The following is a 16,797-nucleotide window of genomic DNA, read 5'->3' on the forward strand; positions in this document are numbered from 1 at the left end:
CGAATACATTCTATTGTTTTTTTAGACAAAGAAATTATTCTATATAACGAATTTCGAAAATTTTACAGTTAAATGTCCAAACGCGAATTAAAAAAATCGTCGACGAGAAAACTGAGCGAACTAAAAAAAAATAAATAAAAACAAAAAGAAAAAAAGAAGAAAGAACATTCCCGGTCAAAGAAAAATCTCATTGTCTGGAAAAAAAAATTCGTACATTCTAAAGTTCTTAAACTTTTCAGCGAAAAAAAAGGAAGTAGAATAGTATGGAAAATTCTTTGTACGTCAATTCGAAAACTTTTCGAAAGCTCCATCGAGACGTCTTTAAATATAGTGATTCCAGATAAAAAAGAAAAAAACTTTTTGTATCAATTTGTCCTTTAATTTTTTTTAACCCTCGTTAAAGAAAACGAACTTAAAAAAGAAAAGAGGACAGCAACAACAACAAAATAATAATGTTAAATATTCAATGTGCATGCAAAAAAAAAGAGAAACAGAGATACACGAATTTGATATTTCGGTGGATAGGTTAGTTCGTTTTGCTTCATCGTGAAAACTATGTAAATTGTTGGTTCGGGCAGGCATATACGTCCGATCGATAAGCGCTTTTAATGTCGCGTGCCTGGGAATGTAGAAAAACGAAACGAATTATCCTCGTTTGCTTCACGAACTGTCCATTTTTCAAGCAAATCGAAAGCAACGTGTGTACCTTTTTCATTTCGTCTCACTATCTCACTTGCTTTCCCTCTCTCTCTCTCTCTTTCTATATCAACTCCAATCGCGATTTTCCTATTTTTGTGATACACGAAGCATTTTCCCTGAAACTGACACTCCTCTTTTCATTATGGCCGTTGATCACCTTTTACTTTGACTCCAACTTCCCTTTTTTTCTTTTTACGTTGTTCTTTTCGATTCAATCCGGTTCACGGTGGCCTTTGGAAGAAGAAGCAAAAAGAAAAAAAGGAAGAAAAAACAACGAATCAAATCTTTAACGTGAATCTTTCATCGAAAACTTCGTAGTAATATTATTATTATTATTATTATTATTAATTGCAAGTTATATAACTTTTCTCACGAGTGTTGTTCAAAACGATATAAAAATCTAAAAAGATATTGTAAACAAATTTGCCTTCCAAGGTAAAAATCGGAATAAAAACGATTTATCTTTTCTTCTAAGTTTACTAACAAAGACAAAATATATGCTTCCGTGTCATAGTTCTCGCACGTCAGTTATATCTCAGGAATGTGATCTTCTTCCAGTTGCAAAGAGTTCAGAAAGGATCTTATCTCCGAAGGAAGAGTATGAGAAAATATACTCGCGCGAGGTAGAAGGAGATAATAAGTAGGGGGGGGGAGAGAGAGAGAACCAAAAAATTTTAAAAAACGAAGAAACTTGTTTACGAAGGACTATAAATAAAGAGTTAATAAAACGAACTGAAAAGAAATTCTTGATCTCAAGGAGGAGGCCGCACGTTCGTATAGATGCGTTCTCCGAACACGAAAGTGTGCAACTGCATTCTGATGAATTACGCTCGATTAACTTTGATTTTGTTTTTATAAAAACAAACATAATACTCGTAAAAATCGTAACGATGTTAGTACAGATGTGTAAGAACTTTTATTTACGGTTAATTAACGAATTACTTAATATGAAATAAAATACAAAATATGTACGAATTATTGTAATTAATTTCATTAATTAATTATCAATCATTAATAATTCATTTCTTTTTATCAAAGCGAGAAAAAGAAAGAAAGGAGAAAAGAAAGAGAGAAAGAGAGAGAGAGAGAGAGAAGAATTTGAAATCGCTTCGTTATCGGTTCCAGTTCAAACGAAAAAGTCAAATTCTCAACTTTAACCGATTTATCATTTTATGGATATTGCAAAATAATTTCAACTATTTTTTAGTTAGCTGCGATACGACCCAATGGAATGTACTATAACGACACCTGTATAAATACACACACGCTCGCACGCAAAATGCCCAGCGTCATGAGTCGTGTTGTCGATGAAACTGTACGCTTCAAAGAGCTCGTACACAACTTGTTTAATTACAGTTAGCGATGTTACACCGATAGAAATTAATCGTACCATGATCATTAATTATACAAATATTTCCGCCGAATTGTGAATTTATTTTTATTTCGTCGAAATTTCGTCGTAACAGCTTTCGAATAGAATATGCGAGAAAAGTTATTTCTCACGTGTATTATATCGTTGTTGAAATATTTCGAATAGCTGTGTGTCGTAACATAGACATTTCCTCATATTTTTTCTCTTTTTTTATATAACTTTTTATATAAAATTAATCAAGAGTTTTTCTAACACTACTGACAATTTTAAACAATCGATATTAACTTGTAATGCAATGTTTTTAAGTGCTTATACGAAGAAACATATTTTAGAATTATTAAACTTGTTAATTGATATAAGTCTTATCGCAAAAGAGCATTTTGTGTTTATAAGAGAAGAAAAATTTTATATATCTAACAAAAAAATAAGTCTCACAAGAAATGCCTTATCATCTAAAAAAAAATATTATAAAATGCAGCCGAATACTATTTGCAAAAATAATAATTATATTTTTTTTGCATAACTTTTTGTTTAGATAAGAATATTCCTTGTTAGACCAATTTTATTATAATTTATGAAAAATAATATTTCTCTTTAAGAATAAAATGTTTATCTGCAATAAAATTGATATCAATTTGATAATTTAATTATCTCGAAAATAGTTTTTTAGAATTTTGAAAAGTTTACGTTACAAATAAATATTAATTTTTTCAAATTTACAATGGGAGCAGATACGAATAACTTATAACTCTTGTTATAACTATTTCATATTAATATAGAAACATTAAAAACATATAATATATAAATATACCTATATAGAAAAATATATGTAACGTCAGCATCCAAGCCGGTCTTATCAAAGTAGAGCTCATCAGTTAACCCCTCTTCCCCATAGCATAAATTAACATTAATTCTAGCAAACTGGACGTTGAAAAATAAGCAAACAAACATATGTATCGCTAAACAAAAATATATATATTTAAAACTATTCTTTGTCAAGGTTAACGTAACATAGCTATTTTTCGTTATAGACAGTATATGGTATATTTGAAAATGAAAATTTGTAAATGAAATTTTTCAATTAGATCTATCGCCAACGTTATATTATAAAAATTCTATGTTCGAAAACGACAAATAGAAAAAGAAAGAAGACGGTACCCGTTAGTTTCCTACGGTTCATACGAACGTACGAGAAATATCTGAATTCAACGATCTTTTCTATTCCTTATTGAAAGAAATTCTTTTCACTGGGAAACCCTACGATAAGAAAGATCGAAAAGACGGCCCGTGGTTCATCGATGAACCGCAAAATAAATCCGTAAATATAGGTACTCCCGTAGTTCGATTAAACTTTGTCGCTTTTATTCTTCGATTCTCATCTTCTTTTCTTCCCCTTTTTTGGAATTAGAAACTAGTCGGACAACGACAAAAAATTCAACTACTATGCTAGTATACTACTTACAAGAGTTTCTCCTCGAGTTTTAAGAGTAGCAAAAGAGGTGGATAAGTAAGAGTCGACTCACCTGAAACAAAAGAAGAAAGAAATTTCCATTAGCTCGACTTGTGGAACTAAATTACGTGGCTTAACGACCGCAAGGAAGTATGACAAGGAAAGAAGAAACAGAGAGAAAGAAAGAGGCAGAGAGAGAGAGAGAGAGAGAGAGAGAAAGAGAGAGACAAAAAAAAAGAATGTTTCTGATGTTTCAGAATAGTTTCGGAAATAATTTTTTTCTCTTAAAAGTGCGGACCCATCCAGTCAAGTTTTTCTCTTTTTTTCTTTACTCTATGAATAAATAAATAAATAAAACTAAAAAACAATAAAACAACAAAAACAAATAAATTTCTCGTTCAATTAAATTAACACGTTTCGTAGCGCGTGTACCACGTTCGATAGATGCTTGAACTTCGTTTCCTGGAAAAACCCGGTATACATATATTTGTCGAACAAAAATCGTTACCATTATAATTGCTTTCGATAAAGTTATTTTTTTTTGTGTTCATTAAATTCAATATCGTGTACTATTATCGATATAAGTGGATTAGTAATGATATTTACAAGAGAAACGGTTCGACATGGTAGTCATACGTAAATCAAGTAAATTAATACAAAATTTCTTTTCTATAATTGAGAAAAAAATAAAAATAAAAATATCTTTAAGATCTTCAGCAAGTATTTCCCCCCCCCGTTTCGTAAAGATTTTCTGTAGGTAGAAAAATACAGATCTTTCAATTAATTTTACTTTTCATCTATCGGCTCATTACGTTTTATTAAGATCGTGGGAATAAATAGGAGAAAAAAGTTAATTCCAAAATGTTAGTTCGACTTAATTGATATTACTTTCCATCTCTCTTTTTCTATCTCAAAATTGCATCTTCGAAATATTTAGATCAAAATAAAGATACGGAAGTTAGTTTGCTTCCTTAATGTAATTAAAATAAGATGCCAGCTGAATAAACATTACAGTATTAAACAAAGTTCGTGTTTCGGGTATTAACAAATGGGCGATTTAGGGTCGATGTTATAGCTGTTCAACTGGAATATATGTACGTGAGAAGAACTTTAAAATAGTAGTTAAGAGGGCATTAGACTATCTTTAAACAGTGCAAAATAGAGGAAGCATACTTGTCCTCGATCTTGTCTTTTATGTATGGCCGTAAGACGCAGATCTGTCTCGAGATACTTCTGTGACGTAAAAAGAAGGAACGCAAGAGAGAGAGAGAGAGAGAGAGAGAAAGATAGAGCATCTATTTTATCATAGATCAAAGATGCTACGTGTTTTGTTCGTCACATCAGTTTCTAACAGGTGTCTTAAGAAAATTCCATTCCTTGACGTTTACTTTCTTTTTTTTTTTAACGACTAAATTATTTATTCCCACTTTTAACGCAAAATTCACGTACGTCTGACCGTAAGGAAAAAGAATTTCTGAAACAAATGAAATTTATTATCGGACTACATTGATATTTTATCGTAGTAGTTTGAAATTAGAAAATTCGTCGGATTAGATCATCATTGGTCAACGACAATTACAGAATGATAGAACATTAACTTAATTATTTTCAAGTCATATGTCGAACGACTAGTCAATAGTACATTATGTAATAATGAGTTTTCGTAAACGCTATACGTTGCTCGATGTATGTATGTATGTATGTATGTATGTATGTATGTATGTATGTATATATATATATATAATATAATGATATATCGATAGAATGTGGTGTGTATCGTCAGTGATCGATTAATCGTGCGCGTGAATTTCTGTTATCAGAAGCCCTTTGAAATTTATAGTTATATTCGTGTTGATACACGTACGTATATATACAGGTGTACATATATATGTTAGAGAGAGAGAGAAAATACGGGCTCACCGTGTCTATATAGTAGAGATTTACGCGCAATTGCGTCGCCACGGGAAGATCAAACGTATATCGAACCGTAACTAATTATCGGATTTTAATAGCCCTTACACAGTGTTATATTATCGTTTCACCAGTTCGCGATTATTAGCGAAAAGAAAGAAGAAGTTAATATACAAAGTCGATAAAACTTTTCTTTCATCTAAAGTTGAAAAAAAAAATTATAATCACTACCGTGGAGAGACAAATTCGAGCGTAAAATATGAATAAATTATTATCGCACGTTGTGCAACGAGAGACAGATTTATCACCGTCTCACACGTAAACGTAAAACCCTGCCCCCACCAGCCCTTTCCACTAAACGTTATGGTTTACCTTCTACGAAAATTGATGCGAGTGCATGTTTAATATGATTTATCACACTTATTGTATAAAACGCAGATGAAGATAACCGAGTTGAAGAAGTATTGTATTATAGAAGAAAATTTCAACAACGAGAAAATTAAATTAAGAAAAAATACGTACGCGAAAGTTTTGGATGTTTATACCTACGAGAGGAAAAAAAAATACACACGTAAGTATAAAAAATTATTGTAATAATGTATAAATCATAGAGGATATAAAATGAAACGATAAACTGTTTAACATAATAACGATTACGATCAAACGTAAAATATACGGTTTAACGTAATAAAATATCTTTGATTTGAAAATAATAACTACGCAATTTTTATTGAAATTTTATATTCGACCGTGTCTATCTCTTTTCATTGAAAATCAATGATGTATCCCGTATATGCGTGTATCAACGATTCAGAGCCGTCGGGCTCGAATGGCTACTACATTCTTTTTACAAACAGTATCTACATACGTAGAAACGTGTTAAGGTAACTCAATACTTATCTCGCGATGCCATTTTAAAATTCCATTCGTGTGTCCAAACTTTCGTCTTCTCGCAAACACAGTTCTTCGATAGGTTCCCCTTTATCCCCCTTCCTATCCCTACCTGCCTGTTGTTATTTTCGTTTCTTACTCTACGCACGATCTTTTTCTTCCGTATAAATTCCTCCAAGAGAATCACCTTCACTTTCTTTCGACTTCCAAGCCTTTCCTAATAAAACTTTTTAAATGTCAAAATATTTCGTAGATAAACAACGCTAATGTGTTTCGTTTTTTATTTTTCTTAGGTTTACTTTTAGAATGGTTTACGTAAAATAACGTAAATATGTACTATAAAAGTTAGCTTTTCGAACAATAATTTTATGAATTTGACATTTGACGTATGTATCGAAATGTGTGAAGTTTTAATAAAACCAGTCAACCGAAACTTGCAACTTTCCCTATTGAGCTTTAATCGATTTTGGTTGATAGTTATATATATGTACCAGGTTGTCGAAAATTTTCGTTTCGATAACATTTGTATCCAACCCTCCGTCTGTCTGTCCCTATCTCTCTTTCGATTGTGGTTGGAAGTTAAATAGAAAAAAATTCAATCGCCTAAAGTGCGGTTTTATCTATATATTATTGTAAATGATATTTTATCGATATCTAATATTTATCCAATTTAACTAAAACCAAATAAACGGAGTAAAATTCAAAACTTCTTTGACTATTTCCTTTAAGCAATCGCAAAACTTATGCTTTCAACGTTAAAGAGATTAAGCGAATGGAAACGAGTTTGGTGCTTAAATTTACGAAAGTTGAATCACATACAATTCAACATTAATCCCATTTGGAAAATGTATTAACAATTTGGAAGATGTAAGAAAACATAAATAGAAAGAAACTACTAGAAAGTAGCTTTTAAATGAATTCCACTTTACGCACTAATTTCAATGCCCAACGCTGTTCGTAATTACTTCGACAAAAGAAAAAAAAAGGAGAATAGAAAAGTTGATAAAAATAATGAATGAAAAAACCAAAAAAAAAAGTCATCCCTTCACCTTATTTCTCGATTACTTTTTTTAACCTAGTATTGCACGTAATTGTCTGAAAAAATAGTTTTTTCCTCACCTGCAAATCCAAGAATGCCGTCTTCTGGGCACGTTGCTAGGTGGAACAAGGAGAAGAGGGGCAGTACCTTTACTTCCGGTGCCACTTCCGGCTCCCCCACCACCGTCGCCGGCCGGAAGACGAAGCTCCGGAACTTGAAGGTTGCTGCTCATCGTTGATCGTTCTGTGAGCTTGAAGAAGCTCGAGATCACCACCAATAAAACATTGTTTTCTTCATTGTCCCCTCATCTTGAACGACTTTATCATTCTCTTTTATAATCTTAGCCATCACTGTTTTTATAAGTTTTCGTTTCGGACTTAATTACTTTTCATTTTTCATTGTTGTTGTTCATTGTCGTCGTCGTTGTGTTCAAATCAACGTCAGAGAAAATATATCACAGCCAATATTCGCGTCATTCTTTTCTGTTTTTGTTCTTTTTTTTGTCAATTTCAAGTAATCATCCCAGGTCAATCCAAGTGATCCACAGCGTGACACGTCTGTGTTTAGTAACATTTTCGCATTTATATATATGTTACCGGCAATATACGAAAAGTCCGCATTCCGCAGAATGCCTAAGCATTGTACATAATGCCTGACGTTTTTAGGCAATGTATGAAATATAAAAATTATATACTTTTTCTAGACATTGTATATAATACTTAGGCATGCTGTAGTATATGCCGAATTTTGAACTTTGCCAGTAACATATATATCAAATAACGCGATTAAAAAAAACGAATTTTTATTTGAGAATTTTTTTCGACGTCAATTTTACATAAATAAGAAAATAAAAATAAAAAGAGATAACAATAATAGGATATTTAATGTAAAATGATGATGAAGATGAAGAATAAGAATAAGACGTTTTCTTTGTTGATTTACGAATATAAAACGCAAGTTATCGTTGACATAAGAGAAACGACACCGCGTTTAGTGCTAAAAAAAATCTCGTTTCGATTTATTACAAGGTTAGAAAGTTTCAAAGTTTTCCGATAATAACCTGACTGTTTGGTGCTAAAATCTGTTTTGTTTTCTTTTTCTTCCGTACGTAAATACGACGAGTACTTAAGTCAGGAAAAATGAATACAGATCGAAAATGTAGACGAAAGAACTCGTTCGAGGAAAATCATTGGTCATTAGAGTCTAATGGAATGTCAAAGGTTTATCTAATGTAAGATAAAGAAAGACAAAAACAAAAACTATAAATCTTTCTTCGATATAATCTATCTAGAGTTTTTTTTTTCTAAATCGATCGATTTGTCAAAGCTATCCTTGAATTTAGTAGTTCATCATAGTTTACATGATTAAGTATAGGTAGAGGATAATTAGGGACATTTTCTTGAGTAAGCCTGCAATTACGGAACGATCGTTAATACTTGTAATAATCGCTGTAACGATTATCTCAGGCCTTAAATATAACGTCTTAAGCGAAAGGAAGGTAAGTATACTTGTCAGAGATATTCGGAGACTCGATGATAATTCTTCACGCGTCCTCGATCATTTATCTAACAATAAGTATTCTCGATCTACCCTTCAAGACCCACACATCCCGATGGTTTTATTATTTTTTTTTTGTATTATTTATAGCACAGAAGAAGCATTATCGACTACGACGACCTAGAAACGTTTTTTTTTATCGTCTTAGTCAAACGTTATCTTTATCAATTACAACATCATCGTCCTTAAGGAAGAAAGTAACAAAACACAAATAAAGGGAAATTACACGTTAAATGCAACGTTCTCATACAAATTCGAAGTTAAACTGTTGCAGCCCGAATGTGTCCGATCTTAATTCTAGTTAGAACTAAGCGTGAATGCAGCAAGAAATCGGTTAAATCGGCCATTTGAAATTCAAATGACAAAAGGGAAATACGGTCGGCTAGCAGTGCCTTTCCAAGTAACTCGTTATCAAGCTTTGCCCTGGAGGGACAAAAGATTCTTCTCCCTTTACCTTCCTCACCTCTATCGAATCTACATTTTATCTAGCGAGAATCATATAACTATGAGGATGCTTTGAGCTTTGACCATTATTGAAAAATTAAAAAAATAAAGAAGTAGAGAGAGAGAGAGAACATATTTCGAAATGATGATCGATCATCTATACAAAATTAGACATTTTTTTATTGTAACTGAATCGAACGCAATTAAATAAGCATCGGAACATCGATATATATATACTACGGTATATAAGAAAATAAAGAATAATAATCTTGCAACAATCGATCAACTACGTACAGTTCGACACTTTTTTTTATTATTTTTTAATTAATCTTAATTGGAAGTAATTAATAAACATCGGACTCGTCTCTGCTTTAATATGGATTTTCTCGAACAAAAACCATGTTTAATCGTTTGCTATACTGAAAACCTCGATGGACGTCGTTACGAACAGCTGCACAAAGCAGCTTCTACTCTAAAAGCGAGCGACAGTGAAAGGAAAATGGCCACGATTATCTTTCATAAGGTCTTTGCTCGTGAGAGACGAAGATTAACTTTTACGATGAAAAGATTTGCTTGGTCGGTCGTTTATTCGTTCGTTCGTTCGTTCGTTCGTTCAACAAAGCAACGTAAATTATAAAATGTACATAATAAAAATGTTATCCATAAAATGTACTCTTGTACATTAAAAAGTACGTTATTAAAAATAGTCAAAACAAATATGTATACATTAACTCAAACAATTAAACAAATAATAACAATTTTATGCAAATTTTATATCAATATAAGTATTAAACAGAAAAAGGAAATTTAAACGAAATTAATACTATAAATCCCAAATACTGGTTTAACAATACTATTTACAAAATTACTCTAACTTATTGATTATGATTTTACATTTTAAATATTATCTGACTTTCATTCAAATATAAAACAATTAAATTTATCGAATCGTTTTCTCACTTTTTTCATTATTTTTCAAAGTTATATATTATACATTATACCTAAGCATAAACTGATGACTAATCTTTGTTAATTCACCTATTTGTTTCGACGTAATAAAACATAATGAAATATATATTAATTGTGAATACAAAAGAAGAGTACAATGATCAACACGGTATACTAATTGAAAGTTTAAGATTGAAATGGGGTTGACAGTAACATCAAAGCTGTTACAATTCTCTATCGAGGTTCTAGCATTGTAAACAAAAAACAGCCCTAAGATACAGAATACGATTCAAGATACAGAATACGATACAAGGATTTTACAATGTAAGTATTTAGTATGGTCGTTCGTCAACATTACACACCGACAAATGTTAATTAAATACCCAATGCCAGGAGAAGATATATTCCAAACCAGTAAACGTAAGTTAAACAGTGGCTAGAATCGTTAGAGATCCGTGGTAAATATGGCAGATAGGTGTGGAATAGATGGTCGTTCGCGTTAGTAATTGCATTCAAATTAGACTGAAGACGAGTGAAACTAAGGGCAGATTTAAATTGAAATATTTCGCAATTTCGGATACCATCATGGTGTGAGATATACGTTATAGTCGAGCCTTTTAATTTGCAATTTGACTTTAAAATGAAAAAGTCATCTACTTTATGTTCTAAATAATTGGATTTTGATCCAATTAAAACTAATTTAATTAAAATAAAATAAATATATATCGTATATGTTTCTCTTTATGTTTCGATCTCGCACGAAGTTCTCTCTACTACAATCTAACTATGACTGTCGTTCTGTAATCAAAACAAAGAGGAACGAAGCACAGTGAAAACAAAGATGTCACATTGCTACGAGATCAACGATAGACATCTATCGAAATGTTTTCAATATTTTGAATAAAACAACAATCAATGAAAGAATAACCTATTAGAGTTTCATTTTTTACATAGAAAGTAAACTGCAAGTTTTAACTGAGAAGACTTTGTTTACATTAGTCTGACAAAAGAAAAAGAATAAAAAAAAAAACTAAGTAGACGAATTAAACGATAATAATAAATTTGGACAACGTAACGTGTGCGAGAAAACGATAAGGATTTTCGCATCATTAGAGAATTTAATTTCTCGAGAAAATACTCCAAGTAAAATCTCAATAATGACGACAAGTATCTATCTGTTAAAGCTACAAGCCAGGAAATTTCACGAGGACACTTGTCTTCTTCCTTCTCTCTCTCCCTCATTATTTATTGATGTAATAAAGCTACAATGAGATGATATTACGGGATAAGGATTTTCCGACAAATTATAAGCAAATTTTTCTTAAAAGCAATTAAACAAAATTTAAACAATAAAAATTACCATTATAAGTCCAAGTCGTTGAAATACATATGCAAATACTTGAATATTTATAACAAAACTCCTCTGTTAAATTTTCTCGTTAAAATTAATGATAAATGTAGCGGACAAACACGATATAAATATATTCGTTACTATCAAATAATTCTTACGGAAAGAATCTCGAGACGTGTAAGAACTTAGAATTAAAAAAATCTTCGAAGAATTATTTTCCTTCAGTGATAAAGAAAATGAGAAGGATATGCATAACGAATCGCTGAAAAAGTTTTAAAATTGATCGTATTGTTCGTGTATGTATCACTGACAACATGTACATGTACACGTAAAACACATAGTTACATTGACGCGACACACATATAAGACAAAAGACAACCCACTATATGTCGCTAGCACTTTTACGAGCAGAGAAACAACGATCCGAAGCGTTACAATGGAACTCACGAACAAGCATGATAGTACGAGTAACGTTTAGTTATAACCGAAGCATGATCGATTATTGCGAAACCACCTCGTGGTAGCATCTAGTTTAAACAATCTCTTTTTTAAACGAGAGAACCTCGTGACTAAAAAGAAACGAGTTCTTGTAATCCTTTTTTCTTTTCTTTTATTTTTCACATTCGAATAAAAAGTGTGTGTGTATTTGAAAGAGAAAGAACTAAATCTCGTTCGAAAATCATTTCTAGGATTAATCGTTTTGAATCGAAAAAGTAATAGATGTATTTACGATAAATCAGATTCCAGCATTATTACATCAACGCTTAACGCAATGTATCGATGTAAAACTTTGTTAGAAAAGTTGCAATTAGTGAAAACATTACTTTTTTTTTGTTGACATGATTTATATCCTCTAACACGTTTACAAAATCATTTTCCTCGTACCCGTTCGTTTCAATACAATGCATTTGATGAAATATTTTCATCGAGGTAAAGTGCATAACTCATGTTATTAGAAATTTAAAAAGAAACTACATACTTTTGTCAAACAAATTTGCAACATGTCAATTAGAATTATTATCAAATTCGCGATGAATAATTTATTAAATGTTATTTTTAATATTTTTTATTTCAAGTTTTGTATTTTTTGTTTTGTTATATTAATAAGTTATTATTTTAATTGTAGTAAATAATTGAAATATAAATGAATTTAATTTTACAGGTAAATATAATAATTGTATGTAGATTTTTATGTTTACATAATATTGTTATGTTATTATATAATATATTATTATATATATATTATTATGTTATACACAATATATATTATTATGTTATAATATAATATTGCCTGGAATGTTCGTATCGGTTTATAAATATATGTATATTTGATATAAAAATAGGTATAAACTATTCGGACAATTCAGTACACATTTCAGAATTTAAACAGTTAAATTATTATTATTTTTTTTTGACACGATATCTCGATTTAAATCAAATTCTTTATTTCATTTTACACGATTTTATAATAACATAAAGCGTATCTCTCACTTTACAATAAGAAACATATCGTTTTCTGTATGATTTTTCGTTTATATAATATTTTATATATAATAATATGAAATCCTAATAAAAAGAAGAAAAAGAAGAAGACAATATTTTAACGAACGCTTCTATAGTGCAAAACATGAGTTGGATGTACAATACTTATAGTTCGTTTGTGACCGGTAGTCCTTTCTGGTGTAATGCAAATGCACATGCAAATGCAAATGCATTACAAACAGAGAACTAGCAGTCACAAACGAACTGTACCTACAATCGCTATTGTAACGTACAAGCTTTGGTTACATATTCACTATGAAACTTAGGAATTTTTCTATTCTTTCGAATATTATCTAAAGTCCATTGAAAATTGAGGTTACACAACCGATTGTCGTCGTATCGATCAGGATGAATGACATTATGTAAATACAAGGAATACCTAGATAAAAATGCATCGAAGAATTTTGCAATTTCATGTTGTTCAAGTGTCATCGATTCAAGTTGAACTTCTTTTTTTTTCTTCTTGTTTTCTTGTTTAGAAACTTCAACTATTTTATGACACTCTCGCCGTAGCAAAACGTTCGTGATTAGACGTCATCGTCCTATTTTTAATGCAAAAAACAACGAACGCCAATTCAATTTTCAATACTTTCCCAATATTCCAGTTAAAATCAAGTAGGTCGGTTTACCACGCGTCGAAAATCGTTTTCGATGCTACTATTATTTCAAATTTCATCACACGAATCCAACGCAATATCCGTTTGAAATTATGCGAATTGTAACCGCGGAGGACAATCTATCCACAAAATCTATCATTTTTAGGATATAAAAGCGTTATCTAAATAAAAATCAAAAGCTATTTTTTTTTTTAAAATCGAACATTTAAATAATATTTTTCTTTCTTTAAGAATTTAAGAAAAGATTTAAAAACACAAAATGTTATATATATATATACATATTATATTGTTGTTTTATTTGAAAAATAAAATAAAATATTAAGGGAACAAAGGCGTTCATGAAATTGCGCTACAATCCTTCTACGTGTTGCATAGAAAATACGAAAGCTTTGGAAAAATCGATTTAATCGACTACAACTTTTGTGACGAAGACACAATGTTGAAACTCTATAATGCTTTTCATTTAAAAAATACGAAAGAAATTTTCCTTTGATTCTTCATTTTTTTCCCTAAAACGACTCGTAAAGTGGACGCTTTAATAAAGAGCATATCAAAGTCGAACTTTTTATTCAACGAGTATATTTAAACTTCAATTTACTCTCGGTAAAAGTTTACCAAGCGACGTTATGCAAATCGGTAAAGACGAAAAAAAGAAAGAAAGATAGGTGTTAAAAGAACAACGAATAAACTAACTATGTTTATCCACGTGAGCGTGAACAATTCATTACTCTTGGTCATTTTGAAACGTCGACAATAATGACGAAGACAACGATGACAACGTTTGAAAACAAAACGTGATATTATTTATCGTTAACCGTGTATCATCTTTTGGACAGCCGTCCCCTCTAACTTTGTTAGAGGAGAGAAAATTCTACGGTGATGCGAATCGCACGTATTTAACTACGTATATGTATCCATGTACATAAAGTAACCGTACATGTGTCCATATATATACGCGAATGGTGTGTATCGCGCGAAATACAAATACAAATCTACGTGACCTACATATTCCTCGACACTTCGTCGAAGACGACATCCATACATTACAAGCTCCACGGATTCAAATCGATTCGAAAAAAGAAGAAAAGGAAGAAAAAGAAAATAAAAAATATTTAAACGAAGTTATAAAAGTTATAAAACGAAACTCTGGTTCAGTTGATCAAGACGTATAAAACAAATGAAAAGTGATTAAACTTCCTCGTTTAATTGATAAAATACAATCGGATTTGGTTAGAAGACTACTTAGGGGGCTGGAGAAAAAACAATTCTGAAAATTCAAATTCCACTAATGATATCGTGTATTTAAATATTGTACTCAGTTCCAAGTTATAAGAATACATATATATATATATATATATAAATATTATGCAGTTTGTATAATATATTTTTTGAAATTATTGCCAGTTTTTAACGATACGAAATGCCTTTAAAATTTTGAATTAATTACAAAATATTTATAATTGTACGAATCGATAATTTCATGCAAACGTGTTTTCTTTTAGCACCCTATGCAATTTCGCAAAACGGACGGAATCAGGAAATTATAGGCGGTATCGTAACAGCGTTCGCGAAATATTCGAATTCACGATTGTGGATACGATCATCGCGATTCGCCAGAGGATTGCCAATGAAATGTTTCGTCAGCCGCATACAAATTCCCTCCGTTCTACGTACGACCCAAGGGTTCGACTCTTGGAATGTCAATCATCTCAATCATTACCAGACGAATCTATTGCAAACGAGAAACCCAGTTTGATTATTATCATCGATTGACTCACAATCGGATTTCCTTGAACTGTGAATTTTCGCGTATCTTTACATTACTTAACAAAAAAATAAAGAAATAAAAAAAAATAAAGAGAGAGAGAGAGAATAAGACAAAATTTATTCCGATTGTAGTGGAATTACGTATAAAATGACAAGAAAAGGAATGAAATGAAATAAATTACAAAAAAAAGACATTGTCGACACCATCGATCAAATTTTCATTCGTGAATACCAAGAGAAAACAAAGCTTCACAGCCCCCTTTTCAAAGCTTCCGTTTTCGTTCAGCATAGGATTTAGTTTACTCGACTCGATTGGATAACTCACGATATGGATGGTGTAACAAAAGAGGGATACTTCCATCCTTTTCCATCTCCTTTGAAACCCTTACAAAGACAATTTTAGTAACGGTTAGCAGAGCTTTCCGTTTATAAGAGGGAAAGAAAGCGCGCGCGTGTAAGCACGTGCGAAAGAGAAGGAAAAATCTAGACAATTGATCTTCGCCGCGAAATCTTAATTTCACTTTAGTTCCTGGTACTCTAAGCTTTAACGTGCTGGTGTGGACGCTATATAGTAGCACTAATTAACTCTTTAGAGACGGTGTTGAGACTGAACAACAGACTAGTCGGTGAACTCTCGTGAACTTTGTATATACATGGATGCAATTTCTCTCTCTCTCCCTCTCTCTCTCTGACTTTCTTTGTTAATAAGAGTAAAATCTTATCATTCACTTTCATAGTTGTTCACAAATTCACGAATGAAAATATTTTCTTACTAGCTCGTTAAGTGTTCGATGGTAAATACGCGTATGCATAATGTATCGTCAATGTCTATACATAACGTTGAATCGACACAAAAGGAATTATGGGAAATACAAAAGAGAATAGTTAATAGCAATAATTACAATATCTTCGCGAAAGAGATTACAAGAAAGAGAGAGAGAGAGAGAGAGAGAGGGAATAGTGAATAAATGAGAAACTAGTTACAACTATCCCCTGTAATCCACTTCGACTCCTAGTTCATACTAACCTCCATTTTGTCGAGAACGATGATAACGTGTAACAAATCTAATAAAGCCCACGAGAAATACGTATGTGAAAGTAACGACACTCTAACATCGTTGAAGGATAATTATGAAAGACAGATTAATTGTTGCCAATTCGTTGGCAAAATTCATTGGAGAAGAAAAGTATGAAGAAAAAATGACAATG

At 31.3% G+C, this 16,797-nt stretch overlaps 1 protein-coding gene across 6 annotated transcripts in view; it reads right to left on the reverse strand.

Annotated features, from left to right (window-relative positions):
• LOC122519564 (cAMP-specific 3',5'-cyclic phosphodiesterase, isoforms N/G) overlaps window positions 1–16,797 on the reverse strand; it is a 328,446-nt gene that overhangs the window by 160,175 nt on the left and 151,474 nt on the right. For 3 of the 6 annotated variants that reach the window (XM_043639103.1, XM_043639104.1, XM_043639102.1), the window contains exon 2: window positions 7,443–7,919. The exons of the other annotated variants lie outside the window; for them this stretch is intronic. In XM_043639103.1, the coding sequence (XP_043495038.1) occupies window positions 7,443–7,594 (152 nt within the window). In that variant the 5' untranslated portion in view covers window positions 7,595–7,919. The remainder of the gene's footprint in view (window positions 1–7,442; window positions 7,920–16,797) is intronic. 6 annotated transcript variants of the gene reach the window in all.

The sequence above is a fragment of the Polistes fuscatus genome, unplaced genomic scaffold (assembly GCF_010416935.1).
Source record: "Polistes fuscatus isolate 324 unplaced genomic scaffold, CU_Pfus_HIC Scaffold3, whole genome shotgun sequence".
Lineage (NCBI taxonomy): Eukaryota > Metazoa > Arthropoda > Insecta > Hymenoptera > Vespidae > Polistes > Polistes fuscatus.